Genomic DNA, 20,527 nt, shown 5'->3' with positions numbered 1-20,527 from the left:
TGGGAGTCGGGGGAGGGAAGTGGGGGTAAGGAGGTGGGAGTGAGGGGGCGAGGTGGGAGTTGGAGGGAGGGAGGTGGGAGTGGGGGGAGGAAGGTGGGAGTCAGGAGAGGGAGGTGGGAGTTGGCAGGGTACGGAGGTGGCATGGCGGTAGGGAGGTGGGAGTGTGGGGGGGTAGGGGGTGGGAGTGGGGGAGGGAGGTAGGAGTCAGGGGGAGGAAGGTGGAGGTGGGCATAGGTGGGAAGTGAGAGTTGGAGGTGGGGGACTTGGGGAGGTGGGAGTCAGGGGAGGGAGGTGGTAGTTGGGGGAGGGAGGTTTGAGTTGGCAGGATAGGAAGGTGAGGGGCTTGGGGAGGGAGTAGGGGGAGGGAAGTGGGGGGAGGGAGCTGGAAGTTGGGGGGGGCACAAAGGGTGGGAAGGAGGAGGGTGAGGGGAGGGGGGACCATGACCTGCTGAGCGCATGTGCAGCCTGGCTCATCTCTTGGGTCCTTGAAGGCTCTTGGGAAGTGAAGGAGGGTACGTGTCCACATAAGTAAATAAAGGCGTTTACTCAAAACCCTGCAGCGACGGAGCCCTCACCTTCACCCCCAGGACGGCGGGAACCTCACCTGGACACCCCCCACCCCCCGCCATCATCACCCCCTCCCTCCTCCCAGCGCAGGACCAGGGACCTGAGCACCTGCCCTCCCTCCCCCCGGGGCTGAGGCCGGCTTTGTGGTCTCCTGTCTGCGCTGTCCCCTCACAGAACACAAGCCAAGAGGGTCCTTTAAGAGCCAAACTGCCCCCTCCGGTGTCTGCAGTTCAGTTGACAATCACCTTCACTCTCTACACACCTTTCCTGTGGGTTTTCCCACAGCACTTTGTTACTGTTTTGTGCCTCTGGCAGCAGCGTATTCATGCACGAATGTATTCCCTTGTTCAATGACAATTTAGTGACATCCTCTCTGGCCCACCCTCAAGCACCTGCCGAGATCACTCAAGTCACTTTCTCTCAAGGGACCCCAGGGAGTCCCCTCCAAGTCCAACCTGCCCCCCCCCTTCTAACTTGCTTGGGAAAAAGAGGTCTGAGTAGGATTTTTGGATCTTTAAGCACAACTGCCGCACCCTTTCGGACGTGGGTGCCCCGGGTCTACCTTGATGAAAGGTTTGACTGTCTCCAGTTGGGCTGCCCTCCCGGCAGCTCACCAGCCTCCCCGTGTACAAACAGGCTTCCCCCCACAGGCCCGACACTGGCGTGCCCAGACCCCCACCCTCTGAGTGCTCCCAGGCAGACCTTATGAATGGCTCCTTTAAGCTCCAGACCCCTCTTCCGAAAAAATACATTCATGCAGAGCCAGGTCGGTAAATTTCCAGAGCTGTGCTCCCTGGGTCCCTGCATATGAGGGTCAGGGCTGAGCACAGGCCAAGGTCACTGGGGCCCCTGTCGGGGAGTGGGGTGGGGCTGGGTTCCGAGGAGGATGTTTGTGGCTGCGGAAGTTTTTCCAAGACAGGATCATAATATTTGCTGTGTACTCTCTCCTTCCTTCCCTTCCATCAGCACCGTCTTCCCTCCACACACAGGGAGGGGAGCAGAGAAGCCAGGAGATGCTGGCTTCTGTGCAGCCCGTCCTGCTGCAGCTCCATCACCTGTCACTCTAGAGCGAGGCTGCCTGCTGGCAGTCCCGGGAGGATGGAAGCGCTGTGAGGGCACGAGCTCCATGAAGGAACCCAGGCAGAGGAAGGTCTTCATCTCGAGAAAGAGCGGACAGAACACGAAGCCCGAGCCCAGCCTGGCAGCGCCCTCCTGGCCTCGGCCCCTCCCTGCTGCTTCCCACGGCTCCTTGGCCAGACCTGCAGCCCGAGAGGACACCTGTCCTCATACTAACTCTGGCCTCCTCTTCCTCCCGTGTGGTCTCCAACTCCTCATTCCCATCCCTCTGCGCCTGAGCCAGGTCTAGAGAAGAATGGCTCTCATACTCGCGCAGAACACCTGCCAGCTTGAGAACAGGATGGGAGGAGGCGGAAGTGAGCACCTGGCCTCAAGTCCAAACAGTGTAGATGCAGATGGGCTATAGGGGGGCAAGGTTTGAGGAGGGCGTGGACTGGTCCCGTGGTGGGTGGAGGTGGGGCAGGAGCACTCAAAAGGAGAGGGAAGGTCAAGGGCAGACCAGGAAAGGGGTGTGGGCATGGCGCCATCCAGGAGGGCAGGGAGTAGGGCACAGGTGACCCAAGGATGCAGGGTCCTGGAGAAGAAGATGGGCTGCATTTCTGCAGAGTCTGCACTTGACCCCCAAGGTGGGGGATTTACACTAAGGTTGCTTCTCACCCTTTCTCCTGCAGACCCCCCAGGCACAAGAAAATGCCACCTGCACTTTCCAGAAGGAGCTTCTTCCTGATGGGGAAGTGCGTACACACATGCACGCGCGCTGCTTCCTCTGCCAAACAACTTCCCTCCCCTTGGTCATCCTGGGAGACTCAGTCACAGCCTTTGAGGGGCCTTCTTAAACCCTCCCATCCCCTCCTGAGCCTTTAGACTGCTTCCCAGCCAACTCCTACTATAGCATGACCAGAACGTGAGTTTGTCTATTGAACAGTCTCCACCACAGGGCTTCATCTCCCTGAGGACAGGACCTCTGGCAGTAATATCAGAGTGGATTAGTGACAGACAGAGCCCTAGGGCAGGAATCCCAGTGAGAACTCAGGCCTGGGGTGGGGGTGGGGGGTGAAGCTTGGTGAGGGATTAAGGATCCAGAAGGGAGAGGACCGGATGGATGTGGGGAAGAGGCAGAGACATGAAGAGTCTGGTGTAGAGAAAAGGGCTGCAGTGTTTTGCTTGTTTTCTTCTGCCTGAAGCCCCAGCACGCTGGGAGACCCCAGAGACCACTCCTGTCCAACCAGGATGGGCTAGTGTCCGAGCAGCCTGGGGTCACCGCTGGTGAAGGATGAGTCTGGTATCCAAAGGGGAGGAACACAGCATCTTCCCTACATGGCAGCCACAGTCTCCCCAGTTCCACAGGTCCTTCTAGAACCTTCCTCTTCCCCACCAGGGGGTGGAATTTGCGTCCCTCCCCTGAACCTGGTGGGCCTCTGTCTCAATGAATAGGAGCTGCAGAAGCGATGTTATGTGGCCTTGGAGGCTGGGTTGTACAAGGCGACTTTCTTTTCTGCCTTTTTTTTTTTTTTTTGTCTTTATGCCTTTTCAAGGGCCACACCCGCGGCATATGGAGGTTCCCAGGCTAGGGGTCCAATTGCAGCTGTAGCCAACAGCCTATGCCAGAGCCACAGCAACGTGGGATCCGAGCTGCATCTGCAACCTACACCACAGCTCACAGCAACACCGGATCCTTAACCCACTGAGCAAGACCAGGGATCGAACCCCGCAACCTCATGGTTCCTAGTCGGATTCGTTAACCACTGAGCCACGACGGGAATTCCCAAGGCAACTTTCTGAGCTCTCCCTTCACAAGTCTGTAAAAAGTTCGGCTCCCTTAAAGCCTCCGTGGAGGAGACCACGCAGGAGGCAGAGGGACCCTGGGCTTCAGCAGCCCAGGCACCAAAGGCGTGGGTGGGAGGCCTTCAGGTAACCTAGCCCCATCCCCCCCTGACTGCAAGCCCATGAGAGGACCTGAGAGTCACGGGGCTGAGCCCTGTCCTCCTCCAGAACCATGAGAGTGAAGGAGAGAATAAATGATCGCTGTGGTTTCAAGCCTTTGACTGTGGGGGAGGGTTGTCACACAGCAGATACAAGTGTAAGGAGACCGACCTTCCTGAAATCTGCGCCTGGTTAGGGATAGTAAGGTGCACCTGCCAACGAACAGAGTCCCCACCTCCCTGCCTTGGGAAGGGGCGGGGGCGAGCCAGTGGGAGAGGAGCCAACACCGAGAGATGCCAGCGTCAGGACGCCCAGAAGTCCCTGGGCACCCCAGGACCTGAGATGCACTGCACGCGGCTGGTCCAGGAAGCTGATAAGACAGACGGCCCTGACAGGGTGGGCATCTGGAGAAGGAGGGAGGGCCGAGTGAGTGCCTCCTTTCCTGCAGCAACTCCAGGGCCGAAGGGGGAAGGCGGAGGAGGAGGGTTGCAGCGCCTCCCCCACAGGGTCAAACATCCCAGCAATTGCCCCCCCCGCCGCCCCCGCCCCCACAACAGACTGCAGGCTCCATGTCCTTGCCTCCTTTCCTGCAGGGCTTACTCCCCACTGTAGGTGGGTCAGGGGACATGATTCTGGAGGCCTGCAGAGTTGGTCTTCGCCAGCTCCCAGCACGGGCATCGAGCCCTGGATGCCCAATGACCACCCTGTGTCTGTTTCCATAGCTCCCTTCTCTCTCCAGATCACTGCTTGCTCCCCAGGAACATTCTTTTTTTTTTTTTTTTTTTTTTGGTCCCAGGCTAGAGGTCGAATCAGAGCTGCAGCTGCCAGCCTACACCACAGCCACAGCAACGCAGGATCCAAGCCACGTCTGTGACCCTGACCACAGCTCACGGAAAGGAGCCCCCATCTTCATGGATACTAGTCAGGTTTGTTTCCACTGAGCCACAGCGGGAACTCCCCCAGGAACATTCTCGATCCCCTACCCCAAGGGATTTCTGGCACCGTCAGGAGACAGTTTGGGTTGTCACACTTGGAGTCTAGTGGGCAGATGCTGGGACGCTGCCTCGAATCCTCCAGCACGCAGGATGCTCCCACCAAGGGGAACGGCCCCACCCCAGATACCATCGGTGCCAAGGTTGGGAAACCCTGGTTTCCCTCAGGTCCTGCCAGTCCCATGTCCCATCCTGGTAGAGCTTTGTTCCTTTGCTTTCCACGGTGACAAGCAAGACAGAGAGATGATCAGCCACCAGCCAAGAGAGTGAGGTTGCTTCTCGCTAAATTTGACCCTTCCTGAGATGCTGGGATTGAACTGTCTCTGACAGACCGGATACCCTGCCTGCCAGGACCAATCAGCCTGGCGAGGCAGCCTTGGGGGAGGGGGAGGAGGAGGGGGAGGCAAGAGGAAGCGCACACCCTGTGGGCCCAGCCCTGCGGGATGTGGCTGATGAGTCACACGGGGCTGTCCCGTCTGTGCCTGCTTCAGGGCCCCCGAGCAGCCCAGGAAAGGATACCCCAAACCAGAATCACCCCTGCACACAATCGCAGTTCATTATATCAGCGGCTCTCGGGGAGGGTGGAAGTGCTGTGCTTGCTCAGCTCACATCCCAGCCCCGATTCCCAGGAGGCCTTCAGAACTGGAGCTGGAGCGGACAATCCAAAGCCTGTGTGCCCTCTCCTCGCTTCCCCTGCAGAGAGGGCCTGAAGGGAGGGGGGAGGGGAGGAAGATGCCCAGCAAGGCCAGAGGGTCACACGCTCACACACTGAACTTGTTTGGAGCGAGGCCCTGGCCCTGCCGCCCTTGGCCGCCCCTGGTCCAGGAAGAGGAAGCCTGTTGCAGGTGTCACCTCTGCTCCCCAGCTCCCTGCAGCTGGGGGCCCCCATGGTCACACCTGATGTCTGGGTTACCTGCCGGCCCTCTGCAGCCATGGGACTTCCTCGCCATCCCCTCTACCCCACAGACCCCCACCGGATACAGCCCAACCTGTCCCGGATACCTCCCCCCACACCTTGGCTGCCTCACCTCCCCGAGGGAGCAGCCGATGAGCTGCCACATTCCTGCCGGCCTGGGGGCTCTGCGGTGTGAACTAAAGGAAAAGTCTCCCCGTGGCTGAGGTAAGATCACATTGTGGGAGGCAGTAGGAAGGACGGCTAGAGGCTTTCTCGCTCTGGTCCTGCCGGCCAGAGACACACCAGCAGTCACACAGCCTTAACGTTCTCCACCTCACGGGACAAGACGCCAGTGTCACTTTGTTCCCATTTCATGGATGGGTAAGTGGAAACTGAAAGCAGCAGGGGCCTGGGCATGGCGGCAGAGAAGAGCCTCCCAGCCTGTCCAGGAAACAGCAGGGAGCAAGGGCCACCATGTGAGGCCTGCAAGTTGGGGCAGGGGACTTTGATGAATTTCAGCTTTTCTCCAAACACCAACTCCTCCACAACTTCTGAGATTGTCAAGGCCAAAGCCCCAGCCTTATTTATTTGCTTAACTCACTCTGAGGGCTGTACCTGCAGCATATGGAAGGTTCCAGGCTAGGGGTCGAATCAGAGCTGAGGCTGAAGCCTACGCCACAGCCACACCAGATCTGAGCCGCATCTGCCACCTACCCCATAGCTTTTGGCAACATCAGATCCTTAACCCATGGAGCAAGGCCAGGGATCAATCCCACAGCCTCACAGAGATGGTGTCGGGTCCTTAATCTGCTGAGCCACAGTGGGAACTCCTCCAGCCTCATTTACAGACTCCCCTGGAGAGCCACCCTCTCCCCAAAGGTAACTTGCCATTTGCAGTTATTAAACCCTAAGTGTCAGCCTCTGGTGCTTCCCGCTTCCCATGCACCATCTCATTTCATCCTCACAGCCCACTGAGGGAGGTACCAGTAACACCCCCATTTTACAGATGAGGAAACTGAGACTGGACGAGGATGGCGACTTGCCTCATGCAACAGAGCCAGGAAGAGGCAGAACTCAGAGGTCAACCTCTAACTGATGGAACCCAGGTCCTCACTCTGGACCCTGCTATTACAGATGTTTATTGATGTATGTGCCCTGCGTGGCTCTGAGTGGAGACCAGCCCACCCTGGAGTCAAGAATGAGAGGGTGCATCCACATGCAGTGGCCACGACCCACATGTGGCTCTTTACATTTCAACTGAATAAAATTAAAAACGCAGTTCCACAGCTTCCTTAGTCACACTTCAAGTGCTCCCCTAACATTTTGATTGTATAGAACCTTCCTATCACTGCTAAAAGCTCTGGTGGAAGGTGCCAGTCGGGAGCCTGCACCATTGCCCACCTGCCCGCCAGGCTGGCCCATCCTCCTCCTGGGGCTCCATTGTCCTGCTGTTGCTGCAGGACCCCACTAGACCTCCCCGAACACAGGGCCCTTCATTTCTAAAATCGCCTGGGTGGGGCGTCGGGGGGCGGGGGCTGATCTTGTGGGGGGCTGATCTGAGCAAGGGTCTTAGACCTTGGAGCGGAGATGCTGTTGCTAAACAAACGGGAGCTGACGCCGGGTGTTGGGGGCGGGGGTGCTGCCGGCAGAAGTCACAGAATGTCAGGAGTGCTGGGACCTCGGGGAGCTGGGATAGATGCCCTCATCTCAGAGACAGGCCACCGAGTCCACACGGGGACGGGGACGGGGAGCACCTGAACCAGGGAAGAATCACGCTTAGATCTGCAGGCCGTTGGGGTGCAAAGGAACCCCGTAATCTCCTTAGGAGTTTCCTCTGGCTTCCGAGGAAAGTGTACGCCACAATGGGGGGAGGGAGGGAGGTTCTCTGGGGTGGGTCCCCACCGCCTCTCCTCCTGGGGAGGGGAGGTTAGGGACAGCCAAGGAAGGCCACAGATGAGGCAGGCACCCCGCTGTGACAGGGCTGCGAGGGGGGCAGGGGGAGCCTCTGGGCAAGTCACCCCTGCCCTGTTTATAGGATGTCTCAGCGGCATCAGGAGAGAGCTGGGAGCACAGGCAGCAGCCACAGGAAAGGAGAAAAGCGATGGACATTTGGATTGTTTCCATGTCCTGGCTATTGTGAATAGTGCTGCAATGAACATGCGGGTGCATGTGTCTCTTTTAAGTAGAGCTTTGTCCGGATAGATGCCCAAGAGTGGGATTGCAGGGTCATATGGAAGGTCTATGTATAGATTTCTAAGGTATCTCCAAACTGTTCTCCATAGTGGCTGTACCAGTTTACATTCCCACCAACAGTGCAGGAGGGTTCCCTTTTCTCCACAGCCCCTCCAGCACTTGTTATTTGTGGATTTATTCATGATGGCCATTCTGACTGGTGTGAGGTGGTATCTCATGGTAGTTTTGATTTGCATTTCTCTTATAATCAGCGATGTTGAGCATTTTTTCATGTGTTTGTTGGCCATCTGTATATCTTCCTTGGAGAAATGTCTATTCAGGTCTTTTGCCCATTTTTCCATTGATTGATTGGTTTTTTTGCTGTTGGGTTGTATAAGTTGCTTGTATATTCTAGAGATTAAGCCCTTGTCAGTTGCATCATTTGAAACTATTTTCTCCCATTCTGTAAGTTGTCTTTTTGTTTTCTTTTGGGTTTCCTTTGCTGTGCAAAAGCTTTTCAGTTTGATGAGGTCCCATGGGTTTATTTTTGAGGATTGGATTCGGAAGATGTGGTATATATACACGATGGAATACTACTCAGCCATAAAAAAGGATGACATCATGCCATTTGCAGCAACATGGATGGAACTAGAGAATCTCATACTGAGTGAAATGAGCCAGAAAGACAAAGACAAATACCATATGACATCACTTATAACTGGAATCTAATATCCAGCACAAATGAACATCTCCTCAGAAAAGAAAATCAATCATGGACTTGGAGAAGAGACTTGTGGTTGCCTGATGGGAGGGGGAGGGAGTGGGAGGGATCGGGAGCTTGGGCTTATCAGTCACAACGTAGAATAGATTTACAAGGAGATCCCGCTGAAGAGCATTGAGAACTATGTCTAGATACTCATGTTGCAACAGAAGAAATGGTGGGGGAAAAACTGTAATTGTAATGTATACATGTAAGGATAACCTGACCCCCTTGCTGTACAGTGGGAAAATAAAATTAAAAAAAAAAAAAAAAAAAAGGCAATAAATACATATTTATCAATTAAAAAAAAAAAAAAAAAAAAGAAAAGCGGTGAAAGAGCGTTTATAACCAGAGGAGACTCAGGAGGGGAAAGGGTGACTTAGGGAGAGCACAGCCCTGCCCCAGGCGGAAGGAGCTGCCTCTGCCAGTGGTGGGGGTGGGGCCGGAGCTGGAGCTGGGGCCACTGTTTAAGAGAGAAAACAATGTATTCATTTTCTCCATCAATCCAGCCAGCACTTACTTTTTAGAGCTTTTTTTTTTTTTTTTTTTTTAACTATATGCACTATTTGTTTTGTTTTGTTTTTTTTTTTGCCTTTTCTAGAGTTGCTTCACCCGGCATATGGAGGTACCCAGGCTAGGGGTCTCATCGGCGTTGTAGCCACCAAACTACGCCAGAGCCACAGCAGGCCTACGCCAGAGCCACAGCAAGGTGGGATCCGAGCCGCCTACACCACAGCTCATGGCAACGCTGGATCCTTAACCCACTGAGCAAGGCCAGGGACCAAACCCACAACCTCATGGTTCTTAGTAGGATTCGTTAACCACTGAGCCACGACAGGAACTCCAATATGCACTATTTTTTCAAAGGCACCTGCAAATTCCAATAGAGGGGCATCCAAAAGAAAAAAAAAAAAAATCCCGGACAGGTACTCCTGAAAGGTGACAAGGTCATCAAAACCAGTCTGAGAAACTGTCACAGCCAAGAAGAGCCTCAAGAGCCATGACACCTCAGTGTAACGTGGTGCCCTGGATGGGATCCCGGGACAGAAAAAAAGGACATTAGGTAAAAACGAAGGAAAGCTAAATGAAGTATGGACTTTTGTTAGTGATAATGTAACCAGTATCAGTTCATTGCAGCAAAGGTCCCACACTAATGGGGATAATTGGGATGTTAATAATTGGGAAAACAAATACCATCTGTTAAAATTTTTCAAAGGCACCTGTTAAAAATGACTTCCAAAAAAATTACTACTTAAGAATCACTTAAAAAATTATAACATTTAAACATGGGGAAATAGGAGTTCCCATCATGGCGCAGCACAAACGAATCCGACTAGGAACCATGAGGTTGTGGGTTCGATCCCTGGCCTTGATCAGTGGGTTAAGGATCCGGCATTGCCATGGGCTGTGGTGTAGGTTGCAGACGTGGCTCGGATCCCGTGTTGCTGTGGCTGTGGTGTAGGCCAGTGGCTATAGCTCTGATTAGACCCCTAGCCTGGGAACCTCCATATGCCAAGGGTGCAGCCCTACAAAGACAAAAGACAAAAAAAGGGGGAGGGAATAAGGAGGGGCTGGGTTGGTCCAGGATTCTACAATTTGCCAAATGCGTTTGCCTGTATTAGTTACCTTTTTCACCACAGCCCTGAGAAGGGAGTGTTACCACTATTCTCATTTTACAGAGGAGGAACCCGAGGCTCAGCGCCCGGTAACCTGCCCAGCGTGTGTGTGTCTCCGTCCCCCCCCCCGCCCCCGCCTCCGTCCAGTCAGCAGGGGAAGAAGCAGGAACTGGAAACGTCTCTCCTGCGGTGCTTTTCCCATTGGCCCTGCCCCTCCTGACTGACTCTCTGCAGAGCTGGACTGTGGGGAGGGCCACCCTGTAGCCAAGCACCTCCCGGTGGGTGCCCTGGGGGCCCGTGGGACACTCTGGGGGGAGAAAGGGCTGGAGGACAGGTGCCAGGTCACAAAGACACTGGGCTGTGTAGTTTCAGCAGCTCTGGTGGCATTAGCAGCCTCGAGCCGTCGAAACCGAGGGCCTAGGGGGCACCTGTCCAGGGCAGCTGGCTTCCCCGGAGAGCTGTGGGGGCCGTGGGTGGATCCTGGGGGGCCATGGGGAAAGTGGGGCAGTGGCCCAGTGAGAATCAAAGGCAGGAGGGGTTCAGCTGCGGGATCTCCTGGGCCCCAGGGGTCACTCCAAGTGGCCACCCCCCGAAAGAAGAGGCCGCCAGTTGCATCTCAGCCACGTTTAGCTGCAGCGCCAGCCTGGCCGAGGCTCAGCCCCGGGCTCCAGCCCTTCCTCCAGGTAGATGGGCGGATTTTTCTTTGCTGACTCAAGGCTTAGCACTGCTGCCAAGGCCTGCAGTGCAGGCAGCTCATGTCCAGGCAGTTCTGCAGGCGTGCTTGGAATTACTTCGGTCAGGGCTTCGAGCTGACCCTGCTGGGAAGGTGTGTGGGAGTTTGCGGGGTTAAGCATTGCCAGGCAGCCCTGGGAAGGCTGTGTACAAGTCCAAGGACGGGCCCCACCCAGAACCGAGTTAGTCTTGCCAGGTAGAGAGCACAGGTAAGAAAACTAATTTTTTTTTTTTTTTGCATTTTTAGGACCATACCTGCAGCATATGGAAGTTCCCAGGCTAGGGGCTGAACTGGAGCTGCAGCTGCCGGCCTATACCATGGCCACAGCCACACCGGATTCAAGCCACGTCTGCAACCTACACCACGGCTCACAGCAACACCGGATCCTCAACCCACTAAGCAAGGCCAGGGATTGAAACTCGAATCCTCATGGATACTAGTCGGATTCCTAACCCTCTGAGCCACAACAGGAACTCCAAGAAAACCTATTTTGCTCTGAGTTTACCTTCACATACCGTCGACACAGCCTTGGGACAAATGATGGGAGTGAAAAGAGTACAGAAAGATTTTTTTTTTTGCCTTTTCTTTTTTTGGTCTTTTTAGGGCCGCACCCTCAGCATATGGAGGTTTCCAGGCTAGGAGTGAAATCAGAGCTACAGCTGCCAGCGTACACCACAGCCACAGCAATGCCAGATCCGAGCCATGTCTGCAACCTACACCACAGCTCATGGCAACACCTGATCCTTAACCCACTGAGGGAGGCCAGGAATCGAACCCTCAACCTCATGGTTCCTAGTCAGATTCATTTCCGCTTCACCAGGACAGGAATTCCAGATTTGAAACCAGCCTAGGGTTCTTTCCTTTGGCAATTTTTAGCCATGTGGCCTTCAGGGACCCTACCCCACCCCCCACCCCCTCCCCCTGCCTTGGTTTCTTATCTGCATAGCAGGGGTGGGGGGGTGTATGTGTGTGAAATATTTACTTCAGAGCCGGGATAATGACACCAGATCATGCACTGAAAATGCTGCAGGAGTTGTACTCCATTGTAGGTGACAGGGGCCATTATCACTCTTTGTCTGAGATAAGATCTGGCGGCAGCTGTGCTTTAACTCTGGCACAAGGTCAACCCTCAGGATCAGGCATGAGGGACGACTCTAGAACCGCTGAATACCCCCTCATAGGGGATCTGTGAGGTCACCCTGTGGCCCCCTACTCCCTCCCATTCTTAGAAGAGACTGAGGCTGCTAGGGATGGCTCGCTTGCTGTCTGCCAACTGAGAGCTGAGGCTCAGCGTGTATCTCTGGTCCTGTGGCCAGGTCTCGCTGCCACGGTCCCCGTTCCTAATGCTTCGGAACTTTCTGAGACCTGGTGACAGTCACCACCTACACCCAGATGCCAGAATCAGGGTGAGAGTTCAGTCTGCCTCTTTTCCCAGATGGAAATCGAACCAGGATCCTCCAAAATAAAAGGCTGAGAATAAAATGGCTGATGGGGTACAAAGAAACCTTAGAAATGACAGACTGGGTCCTGAGAAATGTTTTAGAAGGACTTACGCTTCTATTTGATTTGGTGCATTTTCCTTCAGGAATGTAGGCTCTGCCTATCTTCTCTCCACCTGGCCTGGTTATATTTATTCATTTATTTAAAAAAAAATTTTTTTTGGTCTTATTTGTATTTTCTAGAGCCACACCCGTGGGATATGGAGGTTCCCAGGCTAGGGGTCTAATTGGAGCTGTAGATGCCAGCCTACACCAAAGCCACAGCAACATGGGATCCGAGCCATGTCTGCAACCTACACCACAGCTCACAACAACGACAGATCCTTAACTCACTGAGCAAGGCCAGGGATCGAACCCGCAAGCTCATGGTTCCTAGTCAGATTTGTTAACCACTGAGCCACGATGGGAACTCCTGGCCTGGTTATATTTAAATAGGACCTAAATCTTGCAATGTTGGCCCTTAAGATGTCATTGAACTTGGAGAAGTTCAGTCTGGGTGTGGAATTTCGCTCAGGTATGACAAGGCGCCGCGTGAGTTTCCAGATGTTCTAAAGCCCCCATGGTTGGGCGAAGTCACCATCAATGTCTAGCCCTCTTAACTTCCATTTTCTCTAACCAATGGGTTTTTCTTTTTCTCTTCTTTTTTTTGGGGGGGGGCATACCTGCAGCATATGGAGGTTCCCAGGCTAGGGGTCGAATCAGAGCTGTAGCCGCCGGCCTACCCCACAGCCACAGCAATGCAGGACCTGAGTGGCACCTTTGACCTACATCACAGCTCACGGCCACACCGGATCCTTAACCCACTGAGGGAGGACAGGGATCAAACCCATATCCTCATGGATGCTAGTCGGGTTGGTTAACGGATGAGCCATGACAGGAACTCCACCAATGGTTTTCCTTAAGCACCCATCCTGGGTGGCCCAGGGCCCCTGGGCCTCAATCTTTGAAGGGGGAGAGAAGGCAAGAAAATGGAGGGGGTGGTGATGTTTGCAGGTAAGAATGTGCTCTGACATCTTAGGGATTTGCACACAGAGGCTGCAGGCCCAGCCCGGGTCCTGTTCTCTCAGAGTACCAATGCCCAGAGGGCACCCATCACCCGCCACCCCGCCCTGCCTGGCCCTGCCCAGTGTGCCCGCTGTCACACTCACACAGGCGCCCTGACATCCCTCAGAGGTTGAAATTTTCCCACACCCCTTCTGGGGAGTCTAGCCCAGGGGTTACACACACAGACAGGCCCTGGAGTCGGACTCTCTGCACTTGCATCCCAGGCCCTCACATGACCTTCAACCAGTTACTCCCAGGACAGCATCTCTGCTGGGTGGGCCAGGAGATGCAGTTCAAGATGATCAGTTTTGTCACTGAGGGGCTAGTCTGGAGAGCAAGTCCAGGCCGAGGGCACACAACTAGTTTTTGGCTTATTGCAGCAAATGATCTGCGCCAGTGATCACAGGCCCATACTGACTGCGAGTAAAAAAATAAGGGTGGATTCTAAGAGACTCTCAAATAATAAATAGTCCCAGGACCCTTGGTTACGACTTCTTCAGAGAAGCCTCGGGGAGGGGGGGCTTTCAGGCCAAAGCTGGCGACCCTGCACGTTCCAATCTCAGCAGGTACTATATCCTGAAAAACCAGAGCGCTGCCTCAGAGAGCAAAGTTTCAGAGTCACAATTCAGCTACTCTGGGGACACCTGGTTGCATGAATGTAACAACTGCCTCTGTGACAATGAGCACCGAGTCCACTGTTGTGCTACCATGGTGATCTGCCTTGCAAACACTGAGAATGCCCTGGTGTGACTGAGGGTTTCCTTTTCCTTCACACTGAGTCACCCTCCCATCCCTGAGCTGCAGAGAACTGGTGTCTCAGTGCCTCAACCAGCCTGGGTCAGGCCGCCCAGCTGGCCCTCGGGCGGGAGCCTGACTGGTCCCCGGGGCACTAGTGACACTGGCTCCGGGAGGGCTGAGATCCAGAAGCTCCTCCGTCCTCCAGTGGAAGTGTCTTTGTCACATCACCAGCCCAGCGCAGGGGACACAGGAGCCCTCCCTGCACATCCATGTGTTTTGTGTGCTGAGGCACGGGGCCCTCGGGGGACAAGACATTCCAAGAAGCTTCTGGAAATGGGAACTGCCAAACGCTTGGCAAGGGAGAGGAGCCGAGATCATCCCGAGGCCTTCCAGGCACAGCCTTGCAGACAAGCCCCGCCCCACCGCGCCTGCGCCGCTGACGTCACTTACCCAGGGCTCCTTGGCAGATGTCTGTGCGGGTAGCTCCTCCAATAATAAACTGGGGATTGTCGCAGATCTCCTGGAAATGAGACCCATAAAGTGCCGTCAACCCACCAGGCACGTGCTTTTACAGTGAGGACACCCTGGTTCCCAACAAGGGCATCGGACGCCCTCTGCGCCTTCTGTCCCCTGGTTAACAGTTAGTCGGCCATGGGGTCCTTGTCTGAGCCTGCCCTGGTGGGGGGGCAGGTCCTGTTGGGTGGCAGGGGACACCACTGCTCCACTGGACCCCAGTGCTCTAAGTGCCTCGAGCCCATCGCGTGGTGCTATTTCCCAGGGCCAGGGCAGCCCCAAGTCCAGCCTCCTCTGGGACCTTGACACTGTCCCCACTCTGGAGCAGCCCTGCCCTCTGCACTGGCTCCGTCCTCTGTTCCCGCATGGAACCAAACCCCTCCCACTCTGCTCACCCTGTTCCCACCTCCTCCCATAGCTCCGGACCCACTCTGAGACCCAACTCTGAGACGCCCTCACGGCCCCCTTGTACTCCGAGTCCCAGAGTATTTGCATCTGCAATTGAGCACCTTGGGGTGCGCCGTGCAGTGGTGCTGGCGATCCCTGTCTTCCAGATGAGGGCAGGGAACAGTGGCCAGCCTTCTGGATCCACCCACAGGCCCTGATCCTTGGGGCATCCACCTCCTGGGCCTGGCAGTGCAACAATACGGCACGGGCTGGTTTTTCCCAGGCAGTCCTCCCAGGAACCATTTAACAGGTGAGGAAACAGGCCAAGAGAGAAAGCCATGTGTCGGAAGTGACACTGCCTGTCAGCCGCGCAGGGCACTAGGATCTCAGCTCCCTCTTGTAAACCACACACCCTCCGCTCCTACACTGCCTCTAATTGATGCCCAACAAGCCTCCGAGGGCCTCTCACAAGTCCCCTGACAGATGCCAACCTTGAACAGTGCTGGCCCTCTGAGGCCCTCTCTATGCTTCCTGATTCTGGGGGCCCCACCCTAAAACCACAGAGGAAGTCGGGGCATAAATCGGGGCTTCCCTAGGCATGGGCCCCTTGGGGGGTAGGAGTTCCGCCCACAGCACCCCGAGGCCCCCCCCCCCCGCCCCCGCTCTGTCCAGCAGTAGCTTTCCCTGGGTGAGGCCTGGGTCCAGCCCCTGGCCACCCTGGCTTAGATCCAGAGGCACTTCTGAAATGTGCCACAGGGCACGCTGCTTTCAGGTCTCTGCCCAGTCCCTTCTCTGCTCAGGTTGCTTGGTTTGGGGGAATGACACTGAGAATGCTTTTCTGCTGAGGCCAACGAAGCCGGCTTTGCCCGGGGCCTGCCAGCCAAGCACTTACCCAGCTGATGGAGTAGCCTGTGCTGGGTGCTGGAAGACCAAGAATCAGACTGATAATCCTCAGGGTGCCAGCACTTATCAAGGATTGTTCCATTATGTTTGAGAAACTTCCTCATGCCTTTGGCAGCCTCTCCAGAGAAGGCAACGTTTGGAGTGGCTCTTAGAGATGCTTCAGGAAATTGAAACTTGTACACAACACCAGGGGCACTGAATTAAGCACACAATGTCACGATCTGAGGAAAGGGGTGGGGGCTTGGGCTCTGGAGTCTCCCCCTTTTTGTTTTGTTTTTTGCTTTTTAGGGCCGGCCACAGGTGCAGCATATGGAAGTTCCCAGGCTAGGGGTCAAATTGGAGCTGTAGCTGCCAGCTTACACCAAAGCTCACAGCAACACGGGAACAGAGCCACATCTGAGACTACACTGCAGCTCATGGAAGTGCTGGATCCTTAACCCACTGAGCAAGGCCAGGGAGCCAACCTGCATTCTCATGGATACTAGTTGGGTTTGAATCAACAACCTGGGTTTGAATCCTGGCTCTGCCACTTCTTATATGGGTTCTATGACTCTGGCAACATTAAGCCTCAGTTTCCTCATCTGTATAAGGGGATGGTGATGACAAGAGCACCAACCACATGAGGTTGTTCTGAGGGTTAAATGAGATGACAAGTTAAGCGTGCCTTGGTAAATGCTATAAAGGTTACCTACTACTGTCCATCGACAGCAGCATGGATAAAGAAGATGTGGTACATATACACAATGGAATATTACTCAGCCATTAAAAGGAAAGAAATAATGGCATCTTTACCAATATGAATGGATCTAGAAATTATCATACTAAGGGAAGTCAGTCAATGAGACACCAACATCCAATGCCATCACTTACATGTGGAATCTAAAAAAAGGACACAATGAACTTCCTTGCAGAATAGATACTGACTCACAGACTCTGAAAAACTTATGGTTTCCAAATGAGACAGGTTGGGGGGTGGGAAGATGCACTGGGGGTTTGGGATGATAATGCTATAAAATTGGGTTGTGATGACTGTTGTACAGCTCTAAATGTAATAAAATTCATTAAGTAATAAAGTTACCTACTATTATTATTATTGAGGAATTCCATGACACAATCACTGAATTTGGGAGCAGGAGATGCCAGTTGGAGGCACAGTTCGGCCAGCTGAGCGGAAACGAATCATAAACCTCCCAGAGGCCTTAGATGTTTCAGGATCAGACAGGGACTGACACATGGGTCCTCACTGTCCCCTGACTGGTGCCATCCTTGGATGGGGTGGGCTTTTTCCTTGCTGTGCCTCTGTATTTGGTCCTTGCCGAGGACCTCAGCCATGTCCTCTTTGGCCCCCTTTCTATCCCGGAGCCCTCTGTGGGGAAGGCCCCTCTGAGGAAGAGCAGCGCCTGAGCTCTGGGACGGGCCCCACCCCTGCCTGCCCGCATCCTCTGCTCTCACTTCCTCGGCCCGTTTGACTGTCTCCTCCCTGCTTTTCTCTGCAGTCCCTTCCTCTCTGGGGCTTGACATATGACACATGCCAACTGCTCTCATCTGAAAGTACAGCCTCTCAAACCCCAGGTCCCGCTCTCCCTGCCACTTTTCCTGCCCTCCTTTCCCAGGCACCCTTCTGAAATTGGCTGGGCACCTGCCATTTCTGATTCCTGACTTTGGCGTCTACAGCAATCTGGCTTCTACCCCATTGCAAGTGCTCTAAGTCACCGACGACTTTACAGAAGTCCAAATCCAGTGGACAGGAGTTCCTGTCATGGCACAGGGGAAATGAATCCAACTAGAAACCATGAGGTTGTGAGTTCGATCCATGGCCATGCTCAGTGGGTTAAGGATCCGGCGTTGCCATGAGCTGTGGTGTAGGTCGCAGACCCGGCTAGGGATCTGGCATTGCTGTGGCTCTGGCGTAGGCCGTCAGCAACAGCTCTGATTCAACCCCTACCCTGGGAATCTACATATGCCACGGGTGTGGCCCTAAAAAGACAAAAAGACAAAAAAAAAAAAAAAAAAAAAAAAAGGTAAATCCAGTGGACAATGTTTGTTTGCCTTGCCTGACCTGAACCCTAGCAGTGTTTGAGAAGGTAGAGGGGGCAGCTGTGAGCTGTTAGCACTAAACACCCATGGGCTGGTCACAGTCCTGGCTCCACCCCAGACACCTGTATGAGCCAAGAGTTAACCTTCCCAAGCCTCAATTTCTTCAGGTGCTAAGTGGCTGTATAACAGCCATCCTCCCTCTCGGCTGTGCAGGGCACAGCCTGACCCACCCTAAGGCGGGGCCCTAAAATGGCCTCAGACCACTATTTCCCCAACTGGAAGTCCTGCAGGTATTTCCAACCGCTGAGTGACCTGTCTGTATCCCCTCACCAGCCCCTAAAGCCTTCAGAGTCAGAGACCACATGCCCTGGTGCTGGGCATACAGTAGGTGTTCAATATATGCTTAGTGACTGCATGAAAAAATAGGCAAAGAAGTATGTAAATTCACTTCGTAAACAGTAAAGTGCTATGCAAATGTAAGGTGAATACATTCTCTCTCGTGTACCACTTTCGCAGCCATCATTTTGTTCGAGGTTCATTACAATCTTGCATTCATTCATTCCACAAATACTCAGTCTCTTTGGTCACAGATCTATCCCCGGCATTTCAGACAGTACCTGACATATAACAGGCACTCAATAAATACTGTTAAGTGAAGGAATGAATGGTGGATGGATGCCTACTGTGAACGCACTGGGGATATATTGGTGAATAATACATGGTCCCTGACGTTCAGCAGGAAAGACAAGCAAATATATATGTAACTATATTTGCAAATTGTGAACATGCTCTGAATTAGCGGGGCTGAGTGATAAGGAATAACTAGATGGTAAGGAGACTGCTAAGAATGGTCAGGAGATATCTCTTTGGGGAGGGAACATCTGACTCAATCCCCAAAAAATGAGTGAGCCAGCCTCCAGAAAGTGGGAAAAGAACATCCCTGACAGGTGAGGCAGGAGAGAGCTGGTGCCCTTGAGAAATAAAAAGGTGCTGAGCCTGGTGAACGAGTGACGAGAGGAAACCTCAGGCATCACTTCTCTTTTTAGATGAAGAAAGGAGCTAGAGGGGTTAAATGGCTCACACCCATTAGCAAGAAATAAAGTCAGCTGCCCCCCCCCCCCTCCGGCCATGAACACTTCCTACTGCACTTGCTGCCTAGGCAGTGGGTTTAGGGTTACAGCGGGTGACTGGGGGCTCAGAGCCTAAGCAGGACAGGGATGCTTCTTTTCATCACACGAGTCTTGATCTCTCAGGAGGCCTCTTAGAGGTTGGGAAGGGGAAGCCTGGCCAGGTGCCCATAGTTGGTGGGACCAGCAGGGGTTCCACTGGAAACGGGATGGATAAATTGATCCTGCCAGGGCAAGGGGGGACAGAGGCCGGATGGGGGTGGGAGGGATAACGGAGCTCGGAGGGGCCCCTGAGATTCCGGGGGCGGGGGGGGGGGGGTTCTGGGACAGAACTGGCTCCAGGCTGCAGTGTTTTCCCCGTCCTTTGCTCATCACCGCGGTAAAAGTTAAGGGGAGGTCCCGCGGGCTCCCATTTGGAAAACAGGAAATTCTGACTGGAGAAATCTACCCATCGCGACAAGAGACAGTCCTCAGTCACAAAGGCCCAGGCCGTGCGTGGCTTCGCCCCCTCCCTGAAGTAGACTTGAACCGAGTTAGTAACCGACTTTCCCGGGTTAGGTCTTGCACAGCCGCCCCCCACCCCCCGCGCTTTCTCTGCAGACTCTCCTCCCCACCTCCCACCACCTCCCCACTGGAGTCTGAGAAGTTTCCTGCGGGACCCCCTAGGTCAGCCGAGTTTTTGTGAGTTTTTGCTGGCGGGCCTGCTAGTGGGATCTGAGGGCAGCGTGCGCCTCGGCCTGTCCTGCAGGCGCCTGGGTGGCCGAGGGGACGCGGGCGACAGCGCGCCTGCAGAGTCCCGGGCTGGGCTCCGGGCCGCGGGGGCCGGCTCCCCGCGCCCCGGGCCCTGGGTTTGGCCAGCCAAGAGGCCTAGGCGCCGCGCCTCTGGGCCCCGCGCCCCGTCCGCCCGCATCCCGCCGCGGGCGCAATCCCTACCGTGGGCCGCTTCCACTCGATGCCCCGGGTCTTGCCGGAGTACGGACCCAACTCCTTGAAGCCCAGGGAAGACGGGAGGGCCGGGAAGGAGGGGTCCTGGAAGAGCGCCCCGGCCTCCAGGCACTGGTCCCGCAGCTCCGCATAGTCCTGGTTGAGGTACTTGACCGCCCTCTCGTGCGAGCCCAGTCCCTCGGCCGCCTCCCGGTCTTTAGCCAACTTGGCCGCGATGCCCGCCATGGTCGGTGCGGCGCCCGCGCTGCCGCCCAGGGAACGAGCGAGGGTCTCGGCTGCTGTGCTGTGCGGCGCTCGGCAGGGGCGCGGCCAGGACCCGGCGCGCTGCAGCGGGAGTGCCGGCGGCCGCCGCGGGCGGTGATTCACCCGGGCGGGAAGCGCCCTCCGCCCGGCGGGGCGTGGCCTGGCCGCTCCCGGCCTGCGCTGCTCCGCGCCCGGGCCCTCGTCGGCCCGCGGCCTGCAAGGCGCCGGCCGGCCGGCCGACCCACGGGGCCGGTGCCGCCATCTGCGGACGGCGCCCGGAATGGCCCAGCCGGCCTGCGCTGCGCGCTCGGGCCGCCGGTGGAAGAGTCGGGCCTCGAACCCAACCCGAGCTGACT

The 20,527-nt window shown here is 55.2% G+C and overlaps 1 protein-coding gene across 1 annotated transcript in view; it reads right to left on the bottom strand.

Annotated features, from left to right (window-relative positions):
- The window catches only part of CAPN2 (calpain 2), a 61,418-nt gene extending 41,154 nt beyond the window's left edge, over positions 1-20,264 (bottom strand). Inside the window, 2 exon segments of the mRNA NM_001100188.1 lie at positions 14,467-14,536; positions 19,917-20,264. Of these exon segments, the coding sequence (NP_001093658.1) occupies positions 14,467-14,536; positions 19,917-20,153 (307 nt within the window). The 5' untranslated portion in view covers positions 20,154-20,264.

The sequence above is a fragment of the Sus scrofa genome, chromosome 10 (assembly GCF_000003025.6).
Source record: "Sus scrofa isolate TJ Tabasco breed Duroc chromosome 10, Sscrofa11.1, whole genome shotgun sequence".
Classification (NCBI taxonomy): Eukaryota; Metazoa; Chordata; class Mammalia; order Artiodactyla; family Suidae; genus Sus; species Sus scrofa.
Note: the sequence above shows the minus strand (reverse complement) of the source record. Positions and strands in the feature narration are given on the sequence as shown.